The following is a 24,483-nucleotide window of genomic DNA, read 5'->3' on the forward strand; positions in this document are numbered from 1 at the left end:
CATTTTTCTAAAAGTTTGAATTCCTTATCTAAGGCATAACCTACAACTTCATGATGTTCAAGTCAAACCAGACCAGCTTCAAGTCAAATTCAAATCACCTCTGCTGTGTTGATGCAGTCTCGGGAGGTGGAGCTTCTGCAGCTTGAGCCTGTCTCTTCTTTTCATCTTCCTCTTGCTGTCTTCTCACTTCCAATAATTCCATCTACACAGACAGACACGCAGACACACACACAGACAGACGCACACGCAGACAGACGCAGACAGACGCACACGCAGACAGACGCACACGCAGACAGACGCACACGCAGACAGACGCACACGCAGACAGACGCACACGCAGACAGACGCACACGCAGACAGACGCACACGCAGACAGACGCAGACAGACGCACACGCAGACAGACGCAGACACACGCACACGCAGACAGACGCAGACACACACACACGCAGACAGACGCAGACACACACACACACAGACAGACGCAGACACACACACACACAGACAGACGCAGACACACACACACACAGACAGACGCAGACACACACACACACAGACAGACGCAGACACACACACACACAGACAGACGCAGACACACACACACACAGACAGACGCAGACACACACACACACAGACAGACGCAGACACACACACACACAGACAGACGCAGACGCAGACACACACACAGACAGACGCAGACGCAGACACACACACAGACAGACGCAGACGCAGACACACACACAGACAGACGCAGACGCAGACACACACACAGACAGACGCAGACGCAGACACACACACAGACAGACGCAGACGCAGACACACACACAGACAGACGCAGACGCAGACACACACACAGACAGACGCAGACGCAGACACACACACAGACAGACGCAGACGCAGACACACACACACAGACAGACGCAGACACACACACACAGACAGACGCAGACACACACACACAGACAGACGCAGACACACACACACAGACAGACGCAGACACACACACACAGACAGACGCAGACACACACACACAGACAGACGCAGACACACACACAGACAGACGCAGACACACACACAGACAGACGCAGACACACACACAGACAGACGCAGACACACACACAGACAGACGCAGACACACACACACAGACAGACGCAGACACACACACACACAGACAGACGCAGACACACACACACAGACAGACGCAGACACACACACAGACAGACGCAGACACACACACAGACAGACGCAGACACACACACAGACAGACGCAGACACACACACAGACAGACGCAGACACACACACACAGACAGACGCAGACACACACACACAGACAGACGCAGACACACACACAGACAGACGCAGACACACACACAGACAGACGCAGACACACACACAGACAGACGCAGACACACACACAGACAGACGCAGACACACACACAGACAGACGCAGACACACACACAGACAGACGCAGACACACACACACAGACGCAGACACACACACACAGACAGACGCAGACACACACACAGACAGACGCAGACACACACACAGACAGACGCAGACACACACACAGACAGACGCAGACACACACACAGACAGACGCAGACACACACACAGACAGACGCAGACACACACACAGACAGACGCAGACACACACACAGACAGACGCAGACACACACACAAACAGACGCAGACAAACATACACAGAGAGACAGACAGACGCACACAGACAGATACACGTTATATTCGTATTCTGGAAAACCACTGCTTTCAAAATCAGTTTCTCCTTCACAGTGACTGCTCGTTTCAGCTCTCTCTCACCGTGGTAAGTCTCTCCAGGGCAGCAAAGCGCTCCTCCCAAGTAGCAGCCGACTTCTCGAAAGCCTCGTGCCTCTTGATGAGCTTCTCCACCTCGTCCACACTCTGACCCATCTCTCGACTGGACAGGTAAGGCTCCTGGCCCAGCAGCCACGCCTCAGCTACGCCCGCGTCCCGTGAGAACTGGTGCATCTCCAGAACTGATGCCAAGTCACATGCAGTCAAACAACCAGATTACCACCTCACAAGTGTATTCTGTTAAACCAGATCGAACAGGACTTACCCAGTCGCAGCCATTCCCATCTGTCTTCCCACTTGTCAATCATCTCTTTTCTTTTGTCGGTCAGCTGGAGTAACTTTTCTTTGATCTGAGCAAACAGAAGAAAATAATTATGATGTATAGTCAAACTTTAGTTGCCATGGGGATTCATTTTAGGCTAACACTGCATGGAGTCAACAACGATAATTAGTGTGAACACAATTATTTTACACACTTTCGCAGTGAAATGTAATGAATTACTTTGATTTAAAAAAATAAAAAAATAAAAATTTACATACATCCAAATTCAACCTGCCTTCACAAATGCTGGATGCAGGAGTCATCTATTTAATTCAATTCAATAAAATTTTATTTGTATAGCACTTTGAACAACGAACATTGTCTCTAAGCAGCTTTACAGAAATATAAAAATTCTGAATAAAAAAAGTGGATTAAAATATTCATTGATATTTATCGCCAATGAGCAAGCCAAAGCTGACGGAGATGAGAAACAAACTCCCCGAGACGATATGAAGAAGAAACCTTGAAACCCATCTGGGTGACACCGGACTGTGTGATTATAAATCCGTTTCCTTTTCTCCATATCGTATAAAGGATCAAGTGGAGCTTTTGATCTTATATTTTGAGCATCAGCATAATTTCTGACTTTATTACAGATTGATAAATCCATTAGAGCAGCTTGTGACAGAACCAGTAATGAGCAGAGATACAGAAACACACACGTTATTCTCACCTCTTCGGATGCGTAGTGTTTTCGTGAAAGCAGGCCTTTTCCCAGTTCCACGCAGGATGTGAAGCTGTCATTACGAGCATCAATCTCAGCCTTGATGCCTTGGTGATTGTTCATTAAAAGCTCCACAGATGAAACGTCCCTAAATGAAACGATGATAAAATCATTTCTTAATTTCACTGCATGGTTTGATACAATTCAAATACTTGGTTTCCGTATCAAAACAGATTTTGGTGAGTCGTGTTTCGAACAGGAACAAGAATGAACGGCCGACACGTCAGTGATGTTTTACATTAGGACATTTCTGCTTCTGCATCTTAAACCCAAATCTAATAAGCATTAGGATAGGATCCAGACGCAGACAGATAATGATGACACCGTCTTAATGTTTTGCTTTGTCTCTTGTTCATGTCCTTTTAGCTTCAACCACATTACTCTTCCCCTTGTCTCCCCTTGTGTTGAATTGAACACAAATTCGAGTAGACACTGAGAGATTTGAGGGATTTTCCATTTTTAAAAATGACCACAGATTTTTGGCAGATTGGACAGAGTTTTTGGCACATGATCAGCGAAAACCTTCTTCAATTCATATGCGTGAAAAATGAGCACAATAATCATAGAAAGTAATCACATATGTGTGTCTTTACTGGTAAGAGTATAAAAGTATAAAATCCTCTACAAGGTGAAAAAAAAGAGCTTCAGCAAAATCAAGCATTTTAGCCGCATTTCTTGGCCAATTTCTTGGTCTGACCTGCAGTCCATCCTGTTTCTGGGTGATGTGATGTGAAATCTGATGTGAAAGTGTGAGACGAGCAGTTATTTAAATGTATTCCAATCCTGTTTATTAAAGGCACATGTATGCAAATGAGCAGGTGAACCCACGGTTTAAGAATGTACAGTGTAAAATGTCAGATAATAAATTTTCATGATTTATAGTTAACCCTGGGTAAAGTATGAGCAGGGTGAAATGCTGAACAAGACACCACAGGATTCTGTTTCCTCAGGGTTTCTAGTGACTCACAGTTAACTAATTCAAGTGTGAAAAACTTGTGCTAATTATTTAGTTTATACTAATAATTCACTTCTTTTTTATTATTATTATTATTCATGAATCCTCCAGACTGAACATCAAGCATTTATTTAAGGTTTGTTGAAGAAAAAAGTAATAGTGAGCAGCTCATTGTGTAAAACATGCAGTATACCTTGGTTTCTCCTGGGCATCGATGAGTCGGATGACATCCTCCATCCAAAGCATCAGGTCACGCACCATGCTAAAGAAGCGGAACTTGTTGTTGGTGTCGATGAGACGCACGCGGCGGGCATCACACGCCTCCAGAAGAGAACGCCAGGCCTCCAGCACCTCCGCCTCACGCCTCTGGATATCCTCAGCCTTATCTCCTGCATAGGCTGACTGCAAACGTGCCGCATCCTCCTGCAGCTGCTTAACCTGTGTCACAGACAGCAAAGCACTCGCATGAAAAACATGCTAAAGCTTGTGGATGCCAGATTGAGTTAGAAAAATTCTATATTCCCTCACCTGCGTTCCCAAAGCCTGTATGTCATGTTCGAAGGTGGTGTGCATTCTCTGCAGCGCCTCCACTGTGTTCTGGTCTCTGCCCAACTCTTCTGGGAGCTTCTTGTGTTTGTCTAAGATGCGTCCAAGCACCTCCTTGGCATCATGGTAGAACTTGTGCAGCTCATAGGAGGCAGCCAGGATCTGTGTGCGGGTGTCGATTAACTCCAGTAGGTCGGCCCAAGCCTCGTTGAGTCCGTCCTTCCACTCGGCGATGGTGGCGGCATCTACGTGACCAGAGTTGATCAGTTCGTCTGCCATCTTGTTAACTGCGTCAGCGCGCTCCTGCCCGATGTTTCCTGTATCGCGAGCGAACTCTCGGAAACGCTCCTGTAGCATCTGTATGTTACAAAAATAATGAAACAACAGAGCAGGAATAATTAAGTGGAGCTTGATTGATTTAAAATGACCGAATCTAAACAAAATGTTTGCTTAATGTGTGTTTTTTCATGAATACTTCGATTCTGTCAGGATTTTAATTCCAGCATAATAAGTGGACACCTTTTCCTTACAAAAAAAAAGTATTTCAACAGAAGTGTATGTCCATCATACATGTTTTATTGTAGGATGTGGAAACATGTAAGAGTGTGCAGATGTCATAATAGAGTGGGCGAATATCTTCATATTAGCATAACCTCACAAAATGTTCCTCAGTCCCTCATCCTTGGAATCAAGGACAAATAAATCATCCACAAATGTAGCTGTCTTTCACTGTATTCTGTCTTTTTAGCAAATCTATATGCAAATACAAACCCAAATGAAGCCCATGATAAAAAAAAAAGAAGCACTATGTGCTAGGATATATGTCAGAGGTCTTACAGTGACATGTTCGTAGTCCTGGCCGAGCTCGTGAGAACCTGCCACCACCTCTCTCTCTGCAATCCACTGCTCCAAATCATCCACCTCACGGTTCAGCTGGAACAAGCAGGATCTCTCGTCCAGCTTTCCTCGTCTTTCTTCAGACAGGTCCTTCAGACCGGCATACAGCTTGTCCACTTGAGACTGACGCATGCTGATTCTCTCACTAATGAATATTACAATGATTAACTAACATTAGTTTCTCGTTATGATGACGCATAAGTGATTTGTGCCTAAAACATATCTAGAATAAATGAACGGAAAAGCGTCTCTCAGGCACAATTAACCGTAACACCTCAACAATTCAATATTAGTATCAGACTCTAACAAGATCTACCATGACCTGCACTCTTTTTCCCTGTTAATCATCCTTCTGTCGCTCTGTACATATTACACAACACCCAAATCCTCACCTTTCTGGATGTCCTGCAGCCACTAATGCCCTGCTGGTTTTAGAGAGTTGGTGCACTGTCTCAGCATAGTCCTCCACCGCCTGCTCCAGGATCTGGTGTTTTTTCAGCATAGCTACAGAGCTCTGCTCATCCTGCTCCGAACAACACAAAGAGCAAGAAATAAAGAAGGAAAGAAAGAGACAGTGACAAGCAAGGTGAAATTAGACCTTCATTTTCAACTAACAAATGTCCAATTTTAAAATGGTCTTTGTTTTTCTTTTCACTTCACAGCAGAGGCTGTTAGTATCCAATTTATTCACAGCAAATTATTAACTGGCTAATTAGACAATAACTATCTAGCAATATTTCCTACTGTTGTAAATAATATGTGACCTACAAATTTTCTAGCTAGTTTGCTATAAAACTTAGCAACTACCCTTTAATGTGAGCCACATTAGTGCTTACATAATAAAGAGACTAAGACATAGACCATTTTTATCCAATGCTTTGACTAACAATAGCTAGCTTGTGAATGAACTCTGCAAATAATGTTATAGAGAAGACATCAGCCAAGGTAACTACCTAGCAATACACTGGAAATACTAGCACAGTGCTAGGTAGCTGAATAGCTTCTGCCTGATTTTTACTTGGCCGCATCTAGCCTCTGTCTATTTTCTATTAACTGTGCCCTCTTTTTTTGTACTGATCCAAAAAGAGACTTGCATTCCATTTTAATATAACAACAATAAATAAAATAAACGAACAGTTGATCATGAATAATGAGGGACATTTTCATTTAGCAACTTTGAGGCAGCAGACCTGACGCACTGATAACTAAGTAAATAAGTTGTAAGTCCTGTTCTAACTCAATCCTTTACTACTCGGTGATTTTGTTTGTCAGCATTTTCTTCCTCCTTCCCTATTTTCAAACAGGTTTAAATACTTCCAGTAATCACAAAAGGAACACCTTAAATATACCCCAAAACAGAAATCTGCTACAAACTGTTTTACTATTAAAAGAGGGTCTGCAAATACTTATTCTGAGAATCTAATACAAGTGTATCTGATCTGAATATCTTTTGTAGGACTTTTGGGACTAAAGGACTTTCTTTAATATTTGAGTATTTTAATCAGAATCAGAAATACTTCATTAATCCCCAGAGGGTTTAACATCCCATGTATGGCAGAATTGTCAGGAGAAGTTTTGGGGTACGTGTTATCGAACATAAATTATTACACCGATAGATTTTGCTGCCTCTAACTGATTTCTTTTCCGATCAACACCCAAAACAATAATGCTACTGTACCTCAAGCTCTCTGTCGCTTGAATTTCCATAAAGACCTGAATAGGAACCCAAATGAATCCCATGTAGAAAACTGTCAAAGTGGTTCTACTGGATATTTCTACATCTTGTCTATAGGAATCTATAAGATTTTTTTTGACAAGGGACTGCAAGCAGTATTGCATCAGAAATACTATAAACTGCCTTCCTCACCTTTGCCTTTTCTTCTGACATCATGTACAGCTCCTGTTCACTCATCCAGGCCTCAGCCTCCGCTGCGTCGAAGTAGTATTGCTGGGCTTTGTGTGCTTCCTCCAGGCGTCTGTGGCGTTTTTCGACTTCCTCCTGGATTAAGCTCCATAGCCGCTTCAGCTCATCTAACCGCTGCCGGATTGTTGCACTGACGGGACTGTTGTCCTTCAAGACGTGCGTGCTCCTCTCAAAAATGTCATCGTAGCGTGGCTGATGACCCTGGATCTCCTTCTGAAGGGTCTAGTGAGATGATGGAAATACAGGCACAGGTGACAATATATAGAATATATACAATATATGCTGCTTATATAGAATACGTAGTGTAGACACTTGGAGAAGATTTCTTTAAAAGACAATCCGATTTGTGTGTTTTTAATAGTTTCAATATTTCCGTTAGGGTTAGTTACTTACCTGATTCTTCTTAATGAGCAGCTGAACAGTCTGTAAATTATTGCCATGCTCTGTAGATGTGGCCATTGGCATTCTCTCCTCAACCCAGAGCTTAAATAAACAAACAAATAAATATTAAACATGAATTTGTGTAATAAGGAAATAGAGATTTGGGATGCACAGTGGAAAAACAAGTGCTTTCTATTCTGCCTGAAAACAGTAACAGTCATTACTGTAGAAAAATAAATCACCTGCTGCTCCCCCTTACACGTGCCCAAAAGCATTCACTACATTTTTAATGAATTAAAAAAAAAGTTCTAAATTACTGAGCGTTCATCAGTTAGTGTCATGCTGATGTGCACAGGTTTGCAGTTTTGTATATGGAAAGGTAGAAATCAGCATCAAATACAAGTGCATGTAATGCTTTTACACTGAAACTTACTCTGAAACCAAACGTGGGCGTCATAATGAACCTTACCACTATGCTCCATGGGGGAAAAAAATCCTGCACTGTCAACATAGTCTGTGATTTCAGGCTATGCAGCTTCTCACCGTCTGCTAGAGATGTTTGTACCTGCCTGTGATTTTTTTAATTTTTTTAAGGGAATTCTATTATATATAATTCTATTATATTTCCCAAAATTCAAGCTGCCTACTTCAAAACTAGTGATCAAGCATTTACTAAAGATAAAGTAAATAATAAAGCAGATAAAGTATTGGCTCTGTATCTAGCAGAACTGATACACTTCTCTAGACTCCAACAAGAACGAACAACAACAAATAGTGTGTTTTGTATTTGTATCTGTTCAGAACACATCAGTTCATTCCGTATATTATCACATCCCTCTAAAAGTCCTCTAATATACAATACTAAACACATCCACTAGGGGGCAGAGTTACTGCATGTTCCTGTCCAGAAGGTACAGGAAATAAAAAATGATTTTGTCTCATTTCAGTAGCAAAACGAATGCATACGTGATAAAGGAACATGTCATTGCATTTGTTACATGTAATTCTACACACAATCCTGTTGTGAGCCTGGAGTCTATCCCAGGAGACTTGGGGCATGAGTAGAGGGACATCTGAAGCTTAGGGAGAACATGTACACAGGGTAGAGGTGGTAATGAACCCTTAAATCTGTAGGTAGGAGACAAATATTCTTATCCCTAAGCCACTGTAAATCCCATCCCCCTTCAATAATTAATTCTTATATACAGATTGTATACATGGTTTAGGTATAGTATTACTTAGGGCTCATTTTAAATCAAACCTTAGCTAACAATTCCTTAACAATTAGACCCGCAGGTTGACTCACAATCTCATCCTCTACGTCACGGTTGAACTGGTGGATCTCACGAGAGGCCATCAAGTTGCTCCGGCGTTTCTTCAGTGGCTCCTGCATCTCATGAAACTTTTTCTCCACGCCGCAGCGTAGGCCATCCACCTCATCTGAGCCTTTGCCCTCCTGGCTGAGTGCTTGGGCCTGCGTGCGGAGCTCCTCCACCTCCTTCTGCCTCACTTCCACTTGACTTTCTAGCATCTGGTGAAGAGCAGAAAGGAAAGGAATGAAGAAATGAAAATCTGGAGCAACCTCTCCCCATACCTCACACATGAAATAATGCATGTTTTCTCTCTCTCTCTCTCTCTCTCTCTCTCTCTCTCTCTCTCTCTCTCACAAACACACACACACACAGAGTTGCTCTCTCACCCCGAAGCTTTCTGCACTAATTTACACAATGCAAAGATCATATCCTCATCATGTAAATATAAGACTATACCACATTGGATTTATACCATAGACAGACTTACACATATTCACATTTTACTCTCAGCATTCTCCTTGCACTCTCTCTTTCTCTCTCTCTCTCACACAGCATCACTGAGAGATGCTGAAAGAGAGCTTGCATAACTATGAGAAGAAGGGGAGGGTGTGATTACGCAATCGCTAGTGTGAACTGCTTTAGTGATGCTTGAGCACCAGATATGAATGAGCCACACTGAGACTCAGAGACCTGGAGCTTCCATTTCTCATTCATTTCTCTACTGATTCTCAGCTGCCATGCCCTGCTTGTAGGCTCTACAGTACTGCAGTGGAACTGGACAATAAGTAACATGCAGCCTGTGGTATACAGATAAGACTTTTAGCATGCACGTTACAGCAGAGAACATGAACGTAGTCCTTTAAATCTCAACAGTTCTCCTTAAAGAACCTGAAATTTGCAGTTACAACTGACTGGTTCCATGTACATTCCTTCAATGTGAAAAGTAAAGCAATTGAGGGTTAAAAGCCTTTCTCAGGGTCCCAGCAGTGGCAAATTGGTGGACCTGGGATTAAAACTCGCAACCTTCTGATTGGTAGTCTAACAGCTACCAATTCTCACTTTTCTAAAACCATACAGTATGCAGTACCTGCTGTTTCTTCAACAAGATATTGACGCTGGTCAGGTCTTTGCCGAAGTCGTCTGACTGTATCTGACCCTCCAGGCCAGAGAGCCATTTATCCAGGTCAGCGCAGCTCTGTGTGAACAGCTCGGCCTTATTAGCGTCAAACAGGCACTGGGCCTTGGTCTGGGTTGTGGACTCCAGCTCGTCCCATGTCTTCTTCAGTGATTCCAGTTTCTCCTTTACCACCGGCCCAGTCTCTGGTTTCTCAGCCACCAGTGCTGTGCCATCCTGTATGAGGATGAGAAAATATGAGGAATGAGAAAGCTATTCTTTAAATATATTGTCCTCTAGCAATCTACCTCACCATTAACATTGGAAAATAAAGCGTATGTGTATTATTGTGTAAACAGATTGCTTTAAACCTTTCATGCTCCTACTCTGACAACTTGGCAAGTAAAAAAAAAACAGGTGGATTTAATTATTCTTTATGAAATGATAGAAAAACAAATATAAAAGATGACTTTACACAATTTCTTACAAGCTCAAAATTCCCTAGTTCTACTGATCAGTGTTTAAACTTTCATTTTCAGAAAACATTCAAAGTTAATTTTTAAAATTTAATAAGCACATATACATTTTGTAGTAGTATAAAATATTAGCCACCTTCTTCTATATTAACGTTTACGTGATAATATACAGTTTTTCCTGTGCATCCAAAAATCCTGTTACTCGTGTAAATATAAAATATATAATTCATTTTATAAAGTCAATTCAAATCAATTTATCTGTATAACGCATTTAACAATTGACATTGTCTCAAAGCAGCTTTACTGAAGTATAGGAACAGAATAAAAATGGTAAGGTTTAAAATTAAATTACTATTTATCTCTAAGATCCCTAATCTTATCCCTAATGAGCAAGCCAGAGGTGACGGTGGTGAGGAAAAACTCCCTGAGCTGATATGAGGAAGAAACCTTGAGAGGAACCAGACTCAGAAGGGAACCTCATCCTCATTTGGTGACACTGGACAGGAAATAATATAAATGTAAATAATGTCCTTCATACAGTACAACAGTCAAGTGGAATTAAGCAACCAAGAGCTCCTGAGGAACTAATAGGTCAGAGACCACCGCAGACCCAACACTAATTCCTTCCTGCCGACGTCCTCAAATGATGGCTGATGAAGCCCAACCACAAAGCTGACCGACAACAAATAAATGACAATAAATGGTCATAGATATTATATTTAAATGCTTAGGATCTACTTCCTGTTTTTCCGTACTTTTACTGACTGATCTTTAGTCGTCATCTCGCAATTAATGGCAGTTTTATGTAGTGTACAGTGTTTTACTTCTCTTTTACAGTCAATTCCCATAGCTCATGTTATGTGAATATGATATTTAATGTCATTAGCGGTTTTATACCTTCTGAATTTTCTCTAGCCACTCTTTGTTGGACTGCAGCTCTGCCATGAAGGCCTGGTGCTTGAGCCACTTGCTGTGCAGGTTGCGTGCTTCATCATAGGACATGTCCTGTGCTGTTAACAGCTTCTCACTGATCCACAAGGACAACTGGAAGTGTGGAAGCGACAGTTACACAACCAGGTCAGGAATGTGCACAAACCATGAACACACACACCAACATAGAACGACAAACACACACAAACATACATGTTCACATTGACATTATGAAAAAGTTCTAATAGGGTGTGTGTTTGAATGTTTGAGTGTGTGTATGTATTCATGTGTTCGTATATATGGGGGTTCATGCTTTTGTGTTCGAGTGTTCATCTCACCTCCTGACAGTCCTGGAGGAACCTCTGAAGATCTCGGTTATCTTTCAGCTTCGTGAGGAGCTCACTGGCTGCCTGACGATTTTTCTTATGCCTGTAAACACACACCATATCCCAAGCCATTTATTTACTATGGCAGCATACACTGATATTTATAAGTCTAGAAAGTACATCACTATACCTTTGCTCAATAGAGACCACTTTCTCCTGGATACGTTCGGCACTAATGTTCCCATCGCTGACCAGCCTGCGGCCGGTCTCCACCACGCCGTTAATCTTTTCCTCATTAGCGTCCATGGTAGTCATGAAGTCCTCCTGCTTCTTGATAGCTCCTTCTGCTCCTTCAAGGGTAGCTGGCATCTCTGTGTGGGCCAATACGTATTCCTGGAGGAAACAGGAGAACCAGTGTTACTTTAACTGCCCAAAAACTCCATGAATCCCATTATATACAGTAAATGACATTTTCCCTTTACATTGCCTGTTACATTGCTCTTACACTATATTCACACAAGCAGCACCTTGCAATGATTGATGACAAATTTCCAGTGACTTAAGTGACAGAAACCTTTAGAGACTAGTTGTTGAAATGTATGCAAATATGGACACTGTGCAGTAACTACCATTCGGAGTGAAGACAGTAGAGCTCACATGATCCGGAATGGTAGCTGCTCCACCTGCTGCAAAACGTTATTACTATGGCAACCAATTATAGGAACACCTACTGGAGACTTTATATTACAGCAACTGCGATTGTAGCTTCAATAATTAACTAGTGTATGCTCTATGTCCATACTCCTTACAGACAGCAATCTTGTAACTTTATTTGCATATATAAATAACTATTGTGTCTTCAGCATCTCCTCAACTAAACCTAAATTCAAAAACATACCCTAAAGTAGAGTTCCTGCTCTACTTACTCTAAGCGATATATGTTTCTCTACCATGGTTTCCTTTGGACCAGACAGATTTTTTGCATCACTGTATTAACTTATTGCATTGAATAAAATAATACTGCAGCAAAAATGCAAGTACTATAGCCTTTTAGCACTAAAATCTGAAGACTGGTGAATGTTCTGACTACATCAACCACAGCATAAAGTTTCACTCCATAAACTTAGTATTAGTACTTGTTTCCCCACCTGATTGTTCAAGAAAGCCTCGGCCTGCTTGGTATCCCTGAGGAAGAGCTGATAGGCATGAGACTGCGACAAGAGTTTCTGCCTGTTCTCCCACATCTTCTGGAGCTCGTTCCAGCCAGTGTCCAGTGCTTGCAGCCTCTGACTCAGGAACATGTACTGGGCATCTGTCTGGCCTTGGGTCACTGTCTCGCCCATGTCACGCATCTTTTGATAGTCTTCCTTGTAGTTACGGATCTCATTCTTGATTCCCTCATGCTGTGCCAAGAGCTTCTCAGCCTCAGTCAGAGTGTTGGGCATGTCCTCGGAAGCCACGGCAGTCTGGGTGCGTGAAAGCCACACCTGGAAGTCATCCAGCTCCCTGAGGAATTGCTGAAGCTTGCTGGCCTCTCCCAGGGACTCTTCACGAGCATGCATGGTACCATTCATCTCCTCCCACACATCTTTGATCTCACCCAAATGACTCTTGATGCCAGAAGCCTGGTCCGGATGCTCTTCGGCCAATCGGTCAGCCTCTTTTCCAAGGTCTCCCAGTTTGTCCTCTATGGCAACAAGATCTCGCTCCATGCCAGTCAGCTTGCGCTGAAGTGCCATGACGCCAGCCAGATCGTTGCCTAGATCCTGGGTGGACTCGATCACCTTGGTCTTTTCGCGAATCCAGGACTTGGTCTCGTTGCATTCGAGGTAGTAATTCTGCACTCCTAGAGCAGAGTTGAGAGCATCCTTCTTCCGGTCTACCAAATCACGATACTGACTCCACCTGGAAAAAGACAACACAAAATATATCTAAATTATAGAAGTGGGGTTTCTCAGCACTCATTTTAAAACTTTTAAGAAAACCCAAATGAAATTTATACAAATTATCTAACAACATCTATGTCTCTCAACGCACATTTGAAAAGCTTTAGATTTTCTTGTTCGACGCGCAGATTCAAATTTTAAGCGTTGAGATAATCATCGATCAATAGAATTAGAAAATATAAAGCTTAAAATTGAAAAAATATGCCTAGAACTCAGAGAAATAGTAGAAGAATTTGACCCGATTAAAGATATCACTTGCTAAGATTTCATTTTGTGTGGTTTATACCGTGTGGACCGTATGTTTTAGCATACGCCTTATAATACGGTGTGCCTTATGGTGCGGAAAATACTGTAGCTTATTAAATATTCTGACAGTCTGTGAAACAAGTTGAAGTCTATAGGTAATGATTGGGTCCATTTGTCCCTGGAGCAGCATATGAGGGTGAATGTGTTGAGTTTTACCTGGTGTTGAGTTTGTCCTGCTGGGTTTTGATCTCTTTCTCACTTGGGTGCCCACTGTGGATAAGCTGGCGGGCAATCTGGTTCACCACGGCCACCCGAGAGGCCTGGCTGTTAATCTCTGGCTCCAGACTCTCAAATCTGTAACAGAGGAAGACAAAAATCACTGTTCACTATTGTTTTCTTCTGTGAATGATGTCACGTCATAGAAAGGATAAAATGTTTTGGATTGTTAATAAATTAATGACTTATTTAACCAAAGTAAATTTGTTATATAGCTAAGTTTAGGGTTTATCGGCAGCAGCAGTGTTTAAAAACTCAACATTCAGTTAGTAGCACAAACAAACTGCTGAAGCATCAATCAAACCTCCAACCACTGAGGTGTGAGGTAAACATGCTAACCGCTAAGGCAAACCTATATGATGTACACAACTGCAATTAACTACATGCTTACCTGTGCTGAATCACCTCCAGATCCTCCAGTTTCTCTGGAATCTCCATTCCATTAAGCCATTGCTCTTTTTCGTCGATCCACAATTCACAGGCATCTGCTTCGCTTAGCATCTTGTACAATGCCAGTGCGTCCTGCAGCGCCTGCTTCCTCAACCTGGTCAGTTCAACCACCTCCTTATATCGCTCCTCTATACCTGCTAGACGTCCGTTTGCATCTGCTGAGCGTGCCTGTTCTTCAGGTAGCGCTTTGGATTGCTCGTGAAGAGCATCCAGCACTGGTCTGTAACTGGCAATCTCTTCAGCCACGTCCTTGTGTTTCTTCACCAAAGCCTGTGCCGAGAACTCGTCATGGCCCACGTCAGTGCTGGACACAATGCGCAATGCATCTAGCATCCAGGCATCCATGTCATCAGCGTCAGCCTGGAACTGGTGCAGGGCACAGGCCTCCTGCAGACGGATCTTGCGCGCTGCTGACAGCTGCTCCAGCGCCACCCACTGTTCCTGGACGTCGGCGATACGCTGACTGATCTTGTCGGCACCAAAATGGCCGGCGGCTACCAGCTCCTCACCCTGGTGCACCGTCTGCTGGAGGTGTCCGGCACGGCCACTCTTCTCATCTTCAAAGGCCTTGTGCTTGCTGAGGAGGCGCAGTGCCCCTGTCAGGTCCTTACCACAGTCATCTGATGACAGAATCTGCTCCTTCTCACGGATCCAGCCTTCCTCCTCAGCCATCTCCCAGAAGAATTTCCAGAGGCGACGAGACTCTTCCAGACGTGCGCGCCTCTCCACTGACAGTTGTGTTAGCTCCTGGTAGCAGAACTCCATGTGGGCCACGCGGTCACGGATCACCTGCGGGTCACAGGGCTTAAAGCCTGCACAGAAATGCAAAATGCTATAATGTTAGTCCACTTTATTTATAAAGCTGTAGAAGATGATGTGTTTCCTTCTAGTCTGTTTTATTCTGCATGTAAAAAAAACAGTTATAATTAGTGTTTACAGTAGGTTTCTCATATCTCGCCTCAGTAATGGGACAAAGAACCTCATGACAAATGTTCAACACTGGAGTGACCTGATGATGTTAAAACAAATCAGCAGAATTATGAACTGAGGCAAAGCTTATGGTTGGTTATTTATTTGCTTAATTATTTTGCTTGGAATTGTTGTACAGTGCACACAAAGCCTATGCACCTTTTACAAATTCAATAGATGTAGGCACTGATCTGAAATCAGGTACACATTCTCAGAAACACCTTCAACATTTGTACCATGATGCAGTATGAGAGTGAGACCAAATATCACCTTGTGGAGGAATAAAGTACTCTCTAGTCTAGTATGTTAATGGTGGCCAAGAACCTCAGACTAAAATGAAGTACTTAAGAAACACTCTTAGCTGTTCAGTATTACTTACCTTCAGAGTCGTCAGCAAACTTCTGTGCATTGGCGTTGACATTTTTGACACGATCAGCCTGTATGGCAATGTCTGCCTCCACCAGAGCATGTTTCTGCAGCAGGTCCTCTACACCAAGCAGATGTTTTCCATAGTCCTGAGACAACAGCAGCATCTGCACAGACACATGCAATTCACTTGTGTTATTTTTTCTTTTTCGTTCATCATTCATTTTTACTGAATATTGACAAACCATGACAAAATGCTAGGCCCAAGTCACACCTTCATCTCATCCATCCAGTCCATGATGTAGAGCATCTCCTGAAAGACTCTCTGCAGGCCAAGGTTGAGTTCCAGTCTTTGGCGTCGAGCTTTCAGGAGCTCCAGGAGGTAGTCCCACAGCCGCAGAACGTTGTCTTTGCGCACTGTGATGCGCTTGATGTCATGGTAGTTCTCTGCCTCCAGCTCAGAGGCTACAGCTACTACCACCTGAACACGCTCCTCGTATGCGGCGATGTCTGTCTCGATGGCTTCGTGCTTCTTGGTGGCCGCCTCCACGGCTTGCAGATCAAAACCAAAGTTGTCCTGGAAGGTTCAAGCAACATGGGAGAAGGAATTAGCATGTGCAACAATGGCATTAATCACATTTCAGTGTAATTGTCATTATGCTTTTTAGATCATCCAAAACTACACACAAATATATTCCAAAACACGCTGCAGTACTACAACTGGCCACAAGGGGATGCTACAACCTAAAAAAATATTAAACACAAGCGCAAGAGAAACGTTTCATATAAAACAAGGCCGAATTGATCTGCATGACTTGTGTGTACAAGACATACCTGTGAGACGAGTCTCTGGTTCTCACTTAGCCAGGTCTCCCTCATGGCTGCCTTGCGATCAAACCTGCGGGCTAGCTGCTCCAACTTCTCCTGGCGAATAAGCTCCGTTCGCAGAGCCAGTTCCCGCTCATGCTCTGCTTTCTCCAACCGCTCCCAACCCTACATACATATACGTGTGTGTTGATGAATCCAGGTTAAAGTATCAATTAACTAAGTTACATTTCAGCATTTTTATCAAGTTTATTCAATCAATATCAAATATCAGCGCTCGGTTATTATTCCCCTAGTACAGACGTGCATTCTTTCGGTCAAGTAATATGGATAAAATGCTACCTTATTGATGTCTGATATGAGTTTTCCTTCTCGAGGTATGTAGACTTTCTGATTGTTGGCTCGCATTTTGCTCTGAATGGTAAACAGCAGCACCTCCAAGTTGCCTTTTTCTGTAAACCTGCATAAACAAAACAAGTCAAGTCGCAATTCACCTGTCGTTTATCACCTTTAGGATGTTTTCACATATAGTTTACTTCATTCTTTAAGTCGTGTTAAAGAGGACCTGACCAGGAACTAGCTGCATTATGGTCTTAGGGCTTTTAGTGTTCAGGTTTGAAGATTAGTTTTTTGCTATTTGCATAAAGAGTGAAAAAGCATCTACAGACATACAGAGAGTGAAATCTTACAGTATGTAGTATGAAAAGTAGCAGTCACACAGTGAGACAGAGAGATATTACACACTGTACTCTAGATTATTAATGTTCTAGGGAGTAAAAAATGATGATGAACAATGGAAACATTGTACACAGCCCAGAAGTGTTGGAGTGGGAGATATTACACATATCACACATTTATATTACACATACAGTATGAAAGCAGTTAGAGTCTGATATCAGAGTCCAGAGTCAGTGTGTGGAAGACCAGGTGGCTTGTGCAGGTGTTACTGGTTACAGCTCAACAGTGCAAGTGGACTCAGAAGGAGACTGTTCTATTTCAGGAAGTTTATTATATTATTAATATACTGAATATTTCCAACACAGTCTAGTGCCATATAAACGGTGACTTCGCCCTGATTTGGCTAAACGTATTTGACAATTTTTTTCGATTTCCATTAAAATCAAATCGCGCTTCAATACTATAGATCTACTGACTAGTACTGGCTGCTGTTAGTGGTTGATAAATGACATCCAGACACTAAATGTAAACTGTGTACCAAGTTATTATATAGTAACTTCAGTTCCTGACACTGACACAATGCTTCTATTATTGCAGCACAATAAACGACTTATTTGCTAGTGCCACGGTGGCTCTATTAGCTTATCTCTACGCTACAAGCCAGCACTGTAGAGGCATTTGAGCTTAACAGAAAAACTGGAGCTATACAGTACGTGTTAAGCAAGTGTCAAGTTTCTTATCTCTTATCTGCATAGAAATGAAGCACAAAAAAATGGTCGGATCTCAGACCACGTCTGTAAACTTTAGTGCTGATCTAATCTCTACTCAACTTTGACAGTAGAGTCATTTCAGAAACATGAGATATTAGAATAAGAATGAATATCAGATTAAAGACATTACTGAGGAATAAGGATTTAATGGTGAACTCACTTAGGAGGTTTCTCCACTGTTCGGTAGGTGTTAAATGCCTGAAGCTGCTGCTGCACTCCAACCAGAGAGTTGGCAAACTTGCGATTATTGAGGATTATGATGGTCTGTTCGATCCATTCCAGCAGGTCCGAGGCCAGAGATTCATACTTCTCAATCATCTTCTCAGTCTCGATAGCATGATCTAGCACCTATGCACAAGAAATGTGGTGAAAAAGTATACAAAAGCTTATTTTTCCCCTTTTTCAAGACAATAATAAGATATTAAAAGGTTCCAGATTTCCAGTCTGGAAAACCAGTAAGCGGTAAAGTTCTAATCAATTTCCTGAAGTGGAGCTTTTTTTTGTGATTGGTACAGACAAAAATCTTGATTTTGATTGAACTTTGTATTGAACTATACTTTTTAGCAGAAAACTAGAATTGGTGGACTGAAGGCACAGAAGACAAAATTTTGTGAATTCTTTGGAATAATAATTTTGAAAAAAAAAATTCAGTTCTCATTTATTTCTGAGATTGCAAAATTCTGAAAGGACTGTTGAGTCAGCTTATCATTCTCACTGTGCGCCAAACCTAGCTGAACACTGGCATCATTTTAATAATTAGATATGAATAATTAAAACCATGATAAAATGGTTTCCATTCTGTGCACGTATTCCAGTTTCATGACTTTGATGCTTCATTTAGTTAAGAGCACAGTTCGACTCACGGAGGTCGATAAACAACAAACAAACAATGAGACGCAAATTAATAAGATGTTCTGAACCACATGCTATTAACTGCTGAACTGCTGAATAGCGAGGAAGGAAGCCATGCTGTTAAATTAAAAACTTACACCAAACTCACGATGACTAACGTGATGATTCTTCTCATGTTGATTCTTTTGATGATGTTTTTTTTTTAATTGTCTCTTACATGGTGTTAAATAGAACATGACACTTCCAGCTTAAACAGCCCAGAGGTATACACAGCTATCCTGGGGAGTCTTACCTTCCCAATACGTTTGCCTTCAACTTTCAGTGCCTTCATCTTGGAGAAGTAATGATAGTAAGTGACAACATAGGTGATGATGGACTTTTCATCAGGATGGTCAACGCTGATATCTGCATTAGACAAAAACACACGTGTAATACACAAGCATCAGTGTTCCCAAATCCCAAACAACAGGCCAAATTTCAGGCAAAACACAAGGGCATGGCTTCCTTATTTTATTCAGAAACACAAAAAAGGGAAGTGTGCTGTCTGAAGTTTGAGCTTTCTACATGCCGGATGTGTCCTGATGCTTTATCACGCTCCTGTCTTTGTTCTCTGCAGGCTTCTGAAGGTCTCGGCTGAGCTCTCACTTCTGAATTCTGACTCCACAACACAACAATAATCAACCAGAAAACTTTAAGCCATCATCTCTGATTACATAATAGATGGAGCGGTGCCTATATTGCTAAGGTGCGTCCCAAATCTCACACGTATGCCATACGCTATTCCATGTTGCAGTATAAACGGTGTGAAGAAGTTCACATTAATCACCCTGAATGATGGACCTATTCAACCAAAAATATCACTATAGAAAGTTCACAGCTTTGCTTATGTAGAGGAAGAAGGGAGGGGCTATGAGGCACTATGAGGTATTGTGCTTTACTTGTGACTGGGGTTGATCCCCAATGTGTTTTACTCGTCACTTTACTCCACACCTGGAAGGTCAACAACTGATTAACAAACATGACCAACCTTCAAGTCAGATACCATTTTTGGTAACACAGGGGGGGTTTTTTTATATAAAAAAATAACGTGTAAAATCATTGTCTTAACAACAACAACCAAAAAAAAGGTTTCCTATTGCGATGTCCTGATTTCGTGTCAGTAGAATCTATTTTCGGCCTTCTGCTCCTCAGCTGCAAGGCTATAACAGCATTGTCCTACTTGCAGATATAGGGCATCAAGAAGCCTCAAACAGTAGGTTACAGACGTAACTGACTAACGAGTAAGAAGGAATTGAACTATTACACCAGATGGCGTTAATATTAAAAGAAAAAGAAAAAAATAACCTCTATCTATAGAGGAAGCTAAATCTCGAAGAACTGAAATATTAAACTCTCTGATACAGCAAACGTTAGCAGTCCACACGCTGCTGTAATCTGATCACCGGTCATAGCAAGGCAATGTCAGTGTCATGGGGTTTTGTTTTGGGCAAGAAAGAACAAAAAATGTGCAGTTTTAACTGCTTGTAGAGACGAACCTTCAGGGTCCAGCAGCTTCGTGAGGCCCAAGTGCTGTTCAGCCAGGTTAAAGGCATTCTGCAAATTATAGTGGGCATTGGATTTCTTCAGCTTGTCAAAGTCAATCAGGTCAGGCCTGTGAAAGAAAGAGATGGGGGGGTGAGAGAGAGAGAGAGAGAGAGAGAGAGAGAGAGAGAGAGAGAGAGAGAGAGAGAGAGAGAGAGACATAGTGAGTGAGGAAAAAGCAAGGATAGGAGAAAAGGAAGTGAGTAAGAGACAAAGAGAAGACCATGGATGTGAGCGAAGGGAAAAACAGGAAGAAAAAGAACAAGAGAGATGAATGGATGAGTGAGTGAGTGAGTTGTCAATAAATGAGTGTGATTCAAAGCAAGGACAGGGGAAAAAGAAAGTGAGAGGTAAGAGAGGAAAAGGAGATCATGCATGTGAGAGAGGAAGGGGTGGGTAGATAAAGAGAAACAAGAACAGAGGTGAATGAGTGAAAGAGAGAGAAAAGAAAGAGGTGAGTGGGTAGGGAAAAAGGAAAGCGAGAGGAATGAGTCACGGTTAGAGTCAGGAGAGAGTTAGGGAGAAAAAAAAAGAAAAAGAAAAAGAAAGAAATTACTTATCGTTACAGATGGAAAAAAAAATCTTATCTGGCACTATGTACTATGTATGTTTTGAGTTAAGGAGAGGGTGGAGGAGAAAAAACAAAGGAAGGTAAATCAAGATGGAGAGAGAGAGAGAGAGAGAGAGAGAGAGAAAGAGAGAGAGAGCACACTCCATGGTGCAGCATAGTGAACTCTAATGTAGTTTCTCTACCTGTGTTTGTGAATGAGAGCGTTGAAGGCCATGCCATCTCTCCAGCTCGTGGTGAAATTGTGAATGTTGACATTTGGATAACTGGAACATAACAGAAAGGTCCGAGTTCAGAATCAGACACAGGAGCGTGTGAGAACGGTCAGATCAGAACACACAGTGATAAACTTTATCAGGCTTGAAAAACTCAGAAGCTCATCATGGTAAATCTGTGATGTTATGAACAGCACGACTTTAGCTGAATTCTTTATAAAGCCTGCTTTTAAATCAGGAACAAGGCTGATTACCTGAAACCTGTGTGTGCATGTGTGTGTGTGTATGTGCGTGTCTTCACCCTGCGGTCTTCATCTGACACCAGAGTAGCAGAGCATCCTTGGCAGACTTCTTTTCCTTGCTGTCTTCCGTCTCAACGCTAATGTCCTGAATCTGTCAGACAGAATTCCAACCGAGATCTGCTCATGTGCACGCACCACACACACTTCTCAGCTTACACAAACACCAATCACAACCACTTACTTGTAAAACCCTTCATACTCCTGATAATATACTATAGGTGCTGTATGATGACTCATAGCTCTTTACTTTGTTTCCTCTCATATTATTCATTCTTCACAACAACGCACTGATGAGTAAATTGATGAGAAACACATCAACCAATGGGGGAAAACCACCATGGTGAGCTGACCTGGAAGCGCAGAATGATGGTCCAGATGAGGCCCAGCGTGAGACGGTGGTTGCCATCAACAATATCATGAGATCCCATGTTCTCCAGGTGAACACGCTGTTCTTTGAGGAACTGCAGAGCTTTGTCCACGTTCTCCAGACAGTGAATTCTCATACGGCCTTTCGTCGGCTTCGGCTGTGGAGAAAACCAATCATTAACTTTATGAAGACCTCAGGAACTTTTCTAAACAAACAAACAAACAAATAAATAAATAGATAGATAGTTTTTCTGATTATTTAAGAGATTAAACTGTACAATTCAGCTTTTCTTTCTGTTTTTTTTTCTTTTTTGTTTGTTTTTTTATTGCAAAAAATTTGCTATTTTCAAATTTTTGGCCTTTATGTACAGCTTATGTTTTTAGTCCTTGCGTGTGTCGTTTTGTACGCATATCTCAAGTTCACTTTAATGTAGTCTATATACTATATACTTTTGCCATTAAATTTCTCAAACAAAAAAAATTTCAGGTTTTTAGTTATAGTGTGTGTGTGTGTGTGTGTGTGTGTGTGTGTGTGTGTGTGTGTGTGTGTGTGTGTGAGATAATAATAATAATGCATATTATTTCATGGCGCCTATCAGAACACCCAAGGTCACCTTACAAGCAATATACAGGTCACTGCATAAAACAAAACACAAACAAACAGCATATACATATAAAGTGCATTTAAGTTTCAATAAAACATGTTATAAGAAAGCGTGTATAAAAAGATAAGTCTTAAGACACGTTTTAAAAGTCAACAAGCACTCGCTATTGCAAACATCGAGGGGAAGAGAATTACATAGGCGGGGGGCAATATAACTAAAAGATCTGGCACCCATAGTAGTGAGTTGAATCCGAGGTACCACAAGAGAAATTGAAGATGAAGATCTGAGTGCACGTGAAGGAGTGTAAACCTGGAGAAGTTGAGTAAGGTATTGTGGTGCAAGATTATGAAGTGCCTTATACTGTAAGTGATTAGCAGGATTTTAAACTAAACTCTATATTTTACTGGAAGCCAATGCAATTGCTGGAGAACCGGAGAAATGTGATCAGTATAGGGTGTTCTAGAGAGAACACGAGCTGCAGAATTCTGAACCAGTTGAAGCTTATGCAGCAATTTGGAGGGAATACCTGTAAGAAGAGCATTGCAGTAGTCTATACGTGAAGTGACTAGTGCGTGAATGAGAACTGCAGTATTATTATTAGAAAGAAAGGGACGGAGACTATTAATGTTGCGCAAATGGAAGTATGCAATCCGTGTGATGATATTAATTTGAGCTTTAAAAGATAGTGTGCTATCCATGATGACACCCAAACTTTTAACCTGAGAGGAAGGACAGATTGCAGTATTGTCGATATGTAAAGAGAAACAGTTAGATTTGGACACAACAGATCTAGTGCCAACAAGCAGAGCCCCAGTTTTATTGCCATTTACCTTCAAAAGGTTAGCTGAGAGCCAGTCTTTAATTTCAGCTAAACAGCTTGACAAAGACGGTGGAGGAAAATTACCAGTGGGTTTGGCAGACAGGTAGAGGAGGCAGACACCAAGAGGAAGCATATATATAATGAAAAGAAGTGGGCCCAAGACAGAACCCTGGGGAACACCAGTAATTTTACTGCGCCCAGATATATATGACCTAAACCAAGACAGAACAGTGCCGGTAATACCAATGGAAACTAATCTGTCAATAAGTATGTTATGTGAGATAGTATCAAAGGCAGTGCTCAAGTCTAGAAGGACAAGTATAGTTAAAAGCCCAGAGTCAGCTGCCAACAGTAGATCATTGGTTATTCTGACAAGAGCAGTCTCAGTGCTGTGGTGGGGACGAAAACCAGATTGGAATGTTTCATACAAGTTATTGTTGGACAGATGTTCATGAATTTGAGTTGCAATACACTTTTAATACACTTTCAATACACTACCTTAGAGATAAATGGTAAATTTGAAATAGGACGAAAATTTTCAAAATTGAATGGATCACCCCCTGGTTTCTTAAGTATGGGTGTGATAATAGCAGATTTAAGAGATGGAGGTACAAAACCAGAACCAAGTGAAGCATGAACAGTTTTGGTAATCAACGGCAAAAGGGCTGGTAAACAAGCTTTTACTAAAGGAGTTGGTAGAGGGTCTAACTGACAAGTCGAAGATTTAGATTTACCCATCAGATCTACTATCTGTGTGTGTGTGTGTGTGTGTGTGTGTGTGTATACGCATGTAGACAGACAGATAAACAGATATATTCTTTCCGCCTCTATAATCTATGCCAAAGTATCTGTTCATGTTTCAGCATGAATGGTATTTTGAATATTTTTCAGCTTGTATATCAATT

At 41.8% G+C, this 24,483-nt stretch overlaps 1 protein-coding gene across 2 annotated transcripts in view; it reads right to left on the minus strand.

Annotated features, from left to right (window-relative positions):
- Nucleotides 1-24,483, minus strand: part of LOC113660715 (spectrin beta chain, non-erythrocytic 1-like) — a 76,252-nt gene that overhangs the window by 7,086 nt on the left and 44,683 nt on the right. For both annotated transcript variants that reach the window (XM_027174436.2, XM_027174435.2), the window contains 28 exons: nt 22,138-22,311; nt 21,787-21,878; nt 21,456-21,536; nt 20,657-20,772; nt 19,414-19,526; nt 18,430-18,617; nt 17,164-17,281; nt 16,831-16,989; nt 16,271-16,573; nt 16,010-16,163; nt 14,603-15,473; nt 14,152-14,289; nt 12,892-13,648; nt 11,934-12,136; nt 11,756-11,846; nt 11,385-11,531; nt 9,985-10,248; nt 8,891-9,115; nt 7,597-7,686; nt 7,147-7,425; nt 5,672-5,802; nt 5,220-5,424; nt 4,365-4,739; nt 4,030-4,274; nt 2,831-2,969; nt 2,101-2,185; nt 1,821-2,017; nt 99-202 (listed from right to left, as the gene is read on the minus strand). In XM_027174436.2, the coding sequence (XP_027030237.1) occupies nt 99-202; nt 1,821-2,017; nt 2,101-2,185; nt 2,831-2,969; nt 4,030-4,274; nt 4,365-4,739; nt 5,220-5,424; nt 5,672-5,802; nt 7,147-7,425; nt 7,597-7,686; nt 8,891-9,115; nt 9,985-10,248; nt 11,385-11,531; nt 11,756-11,846; nt 11,934-12,136; nt 12,892-13,648; nt 14,152-14,289; nt 14,603-15,473; nt 16,010-16,163; nt 16,271-16,573; nt 16,831-16,989; nt 17,164-17,281; nt 18,430-18,617; nt 19,414-19,526; nt 20,657-20,772; nt 21,456-21,536; nt 21,787-21,878; nt 22,138-22,311 (6,044 nt within the window). The remainder of the gene's footprint in view (nt 1-98; nt 203-1,820; nt 2,018-2,100; nt 2,186-2,830; nt 2,970-4,029; nt 4,275-4,364; nt 4,740-5,219; nt 5,425-5,671; nt 5,803-7,146; nt 7,426-7,596; nt 7,687-8,890; nt 9,116-9,984; nt 10,249-11,384; nt 11,532-11,755; nt 11,847-11,933; nt 12,137-12,891; nt 13,649-14,151; nt 14,290-14,602; nt 15,474-16,009; nt 16,164-16,270; nt 16,574-16,830; nt 16,990-17,163; nt 17,282-18,429; nt 18,618-19,413; nt 19,527-20,656; nt 20,773-21,455; nt 21,537-21,786; nt 21,879-22,137; nt 22,312-24,483) is intronic.

This window comes from Tachysurus fulvidraco, chromosome 7 (genome assembly GCF_022655615.1).
Source record: "Tachysurus fulvidraco isolate hzauxx_2018 chromosome 7, HZAU_PFXX_2.0, whole genome shotgun sequence".
Taxonomy (NCBI): domain Eukaryota; kingdom Metazoa; phylum Chordata; class Actinopteri; order Siluriformes; family Bagridae; genus Tachysurus; species Tachysurus fulvidraco.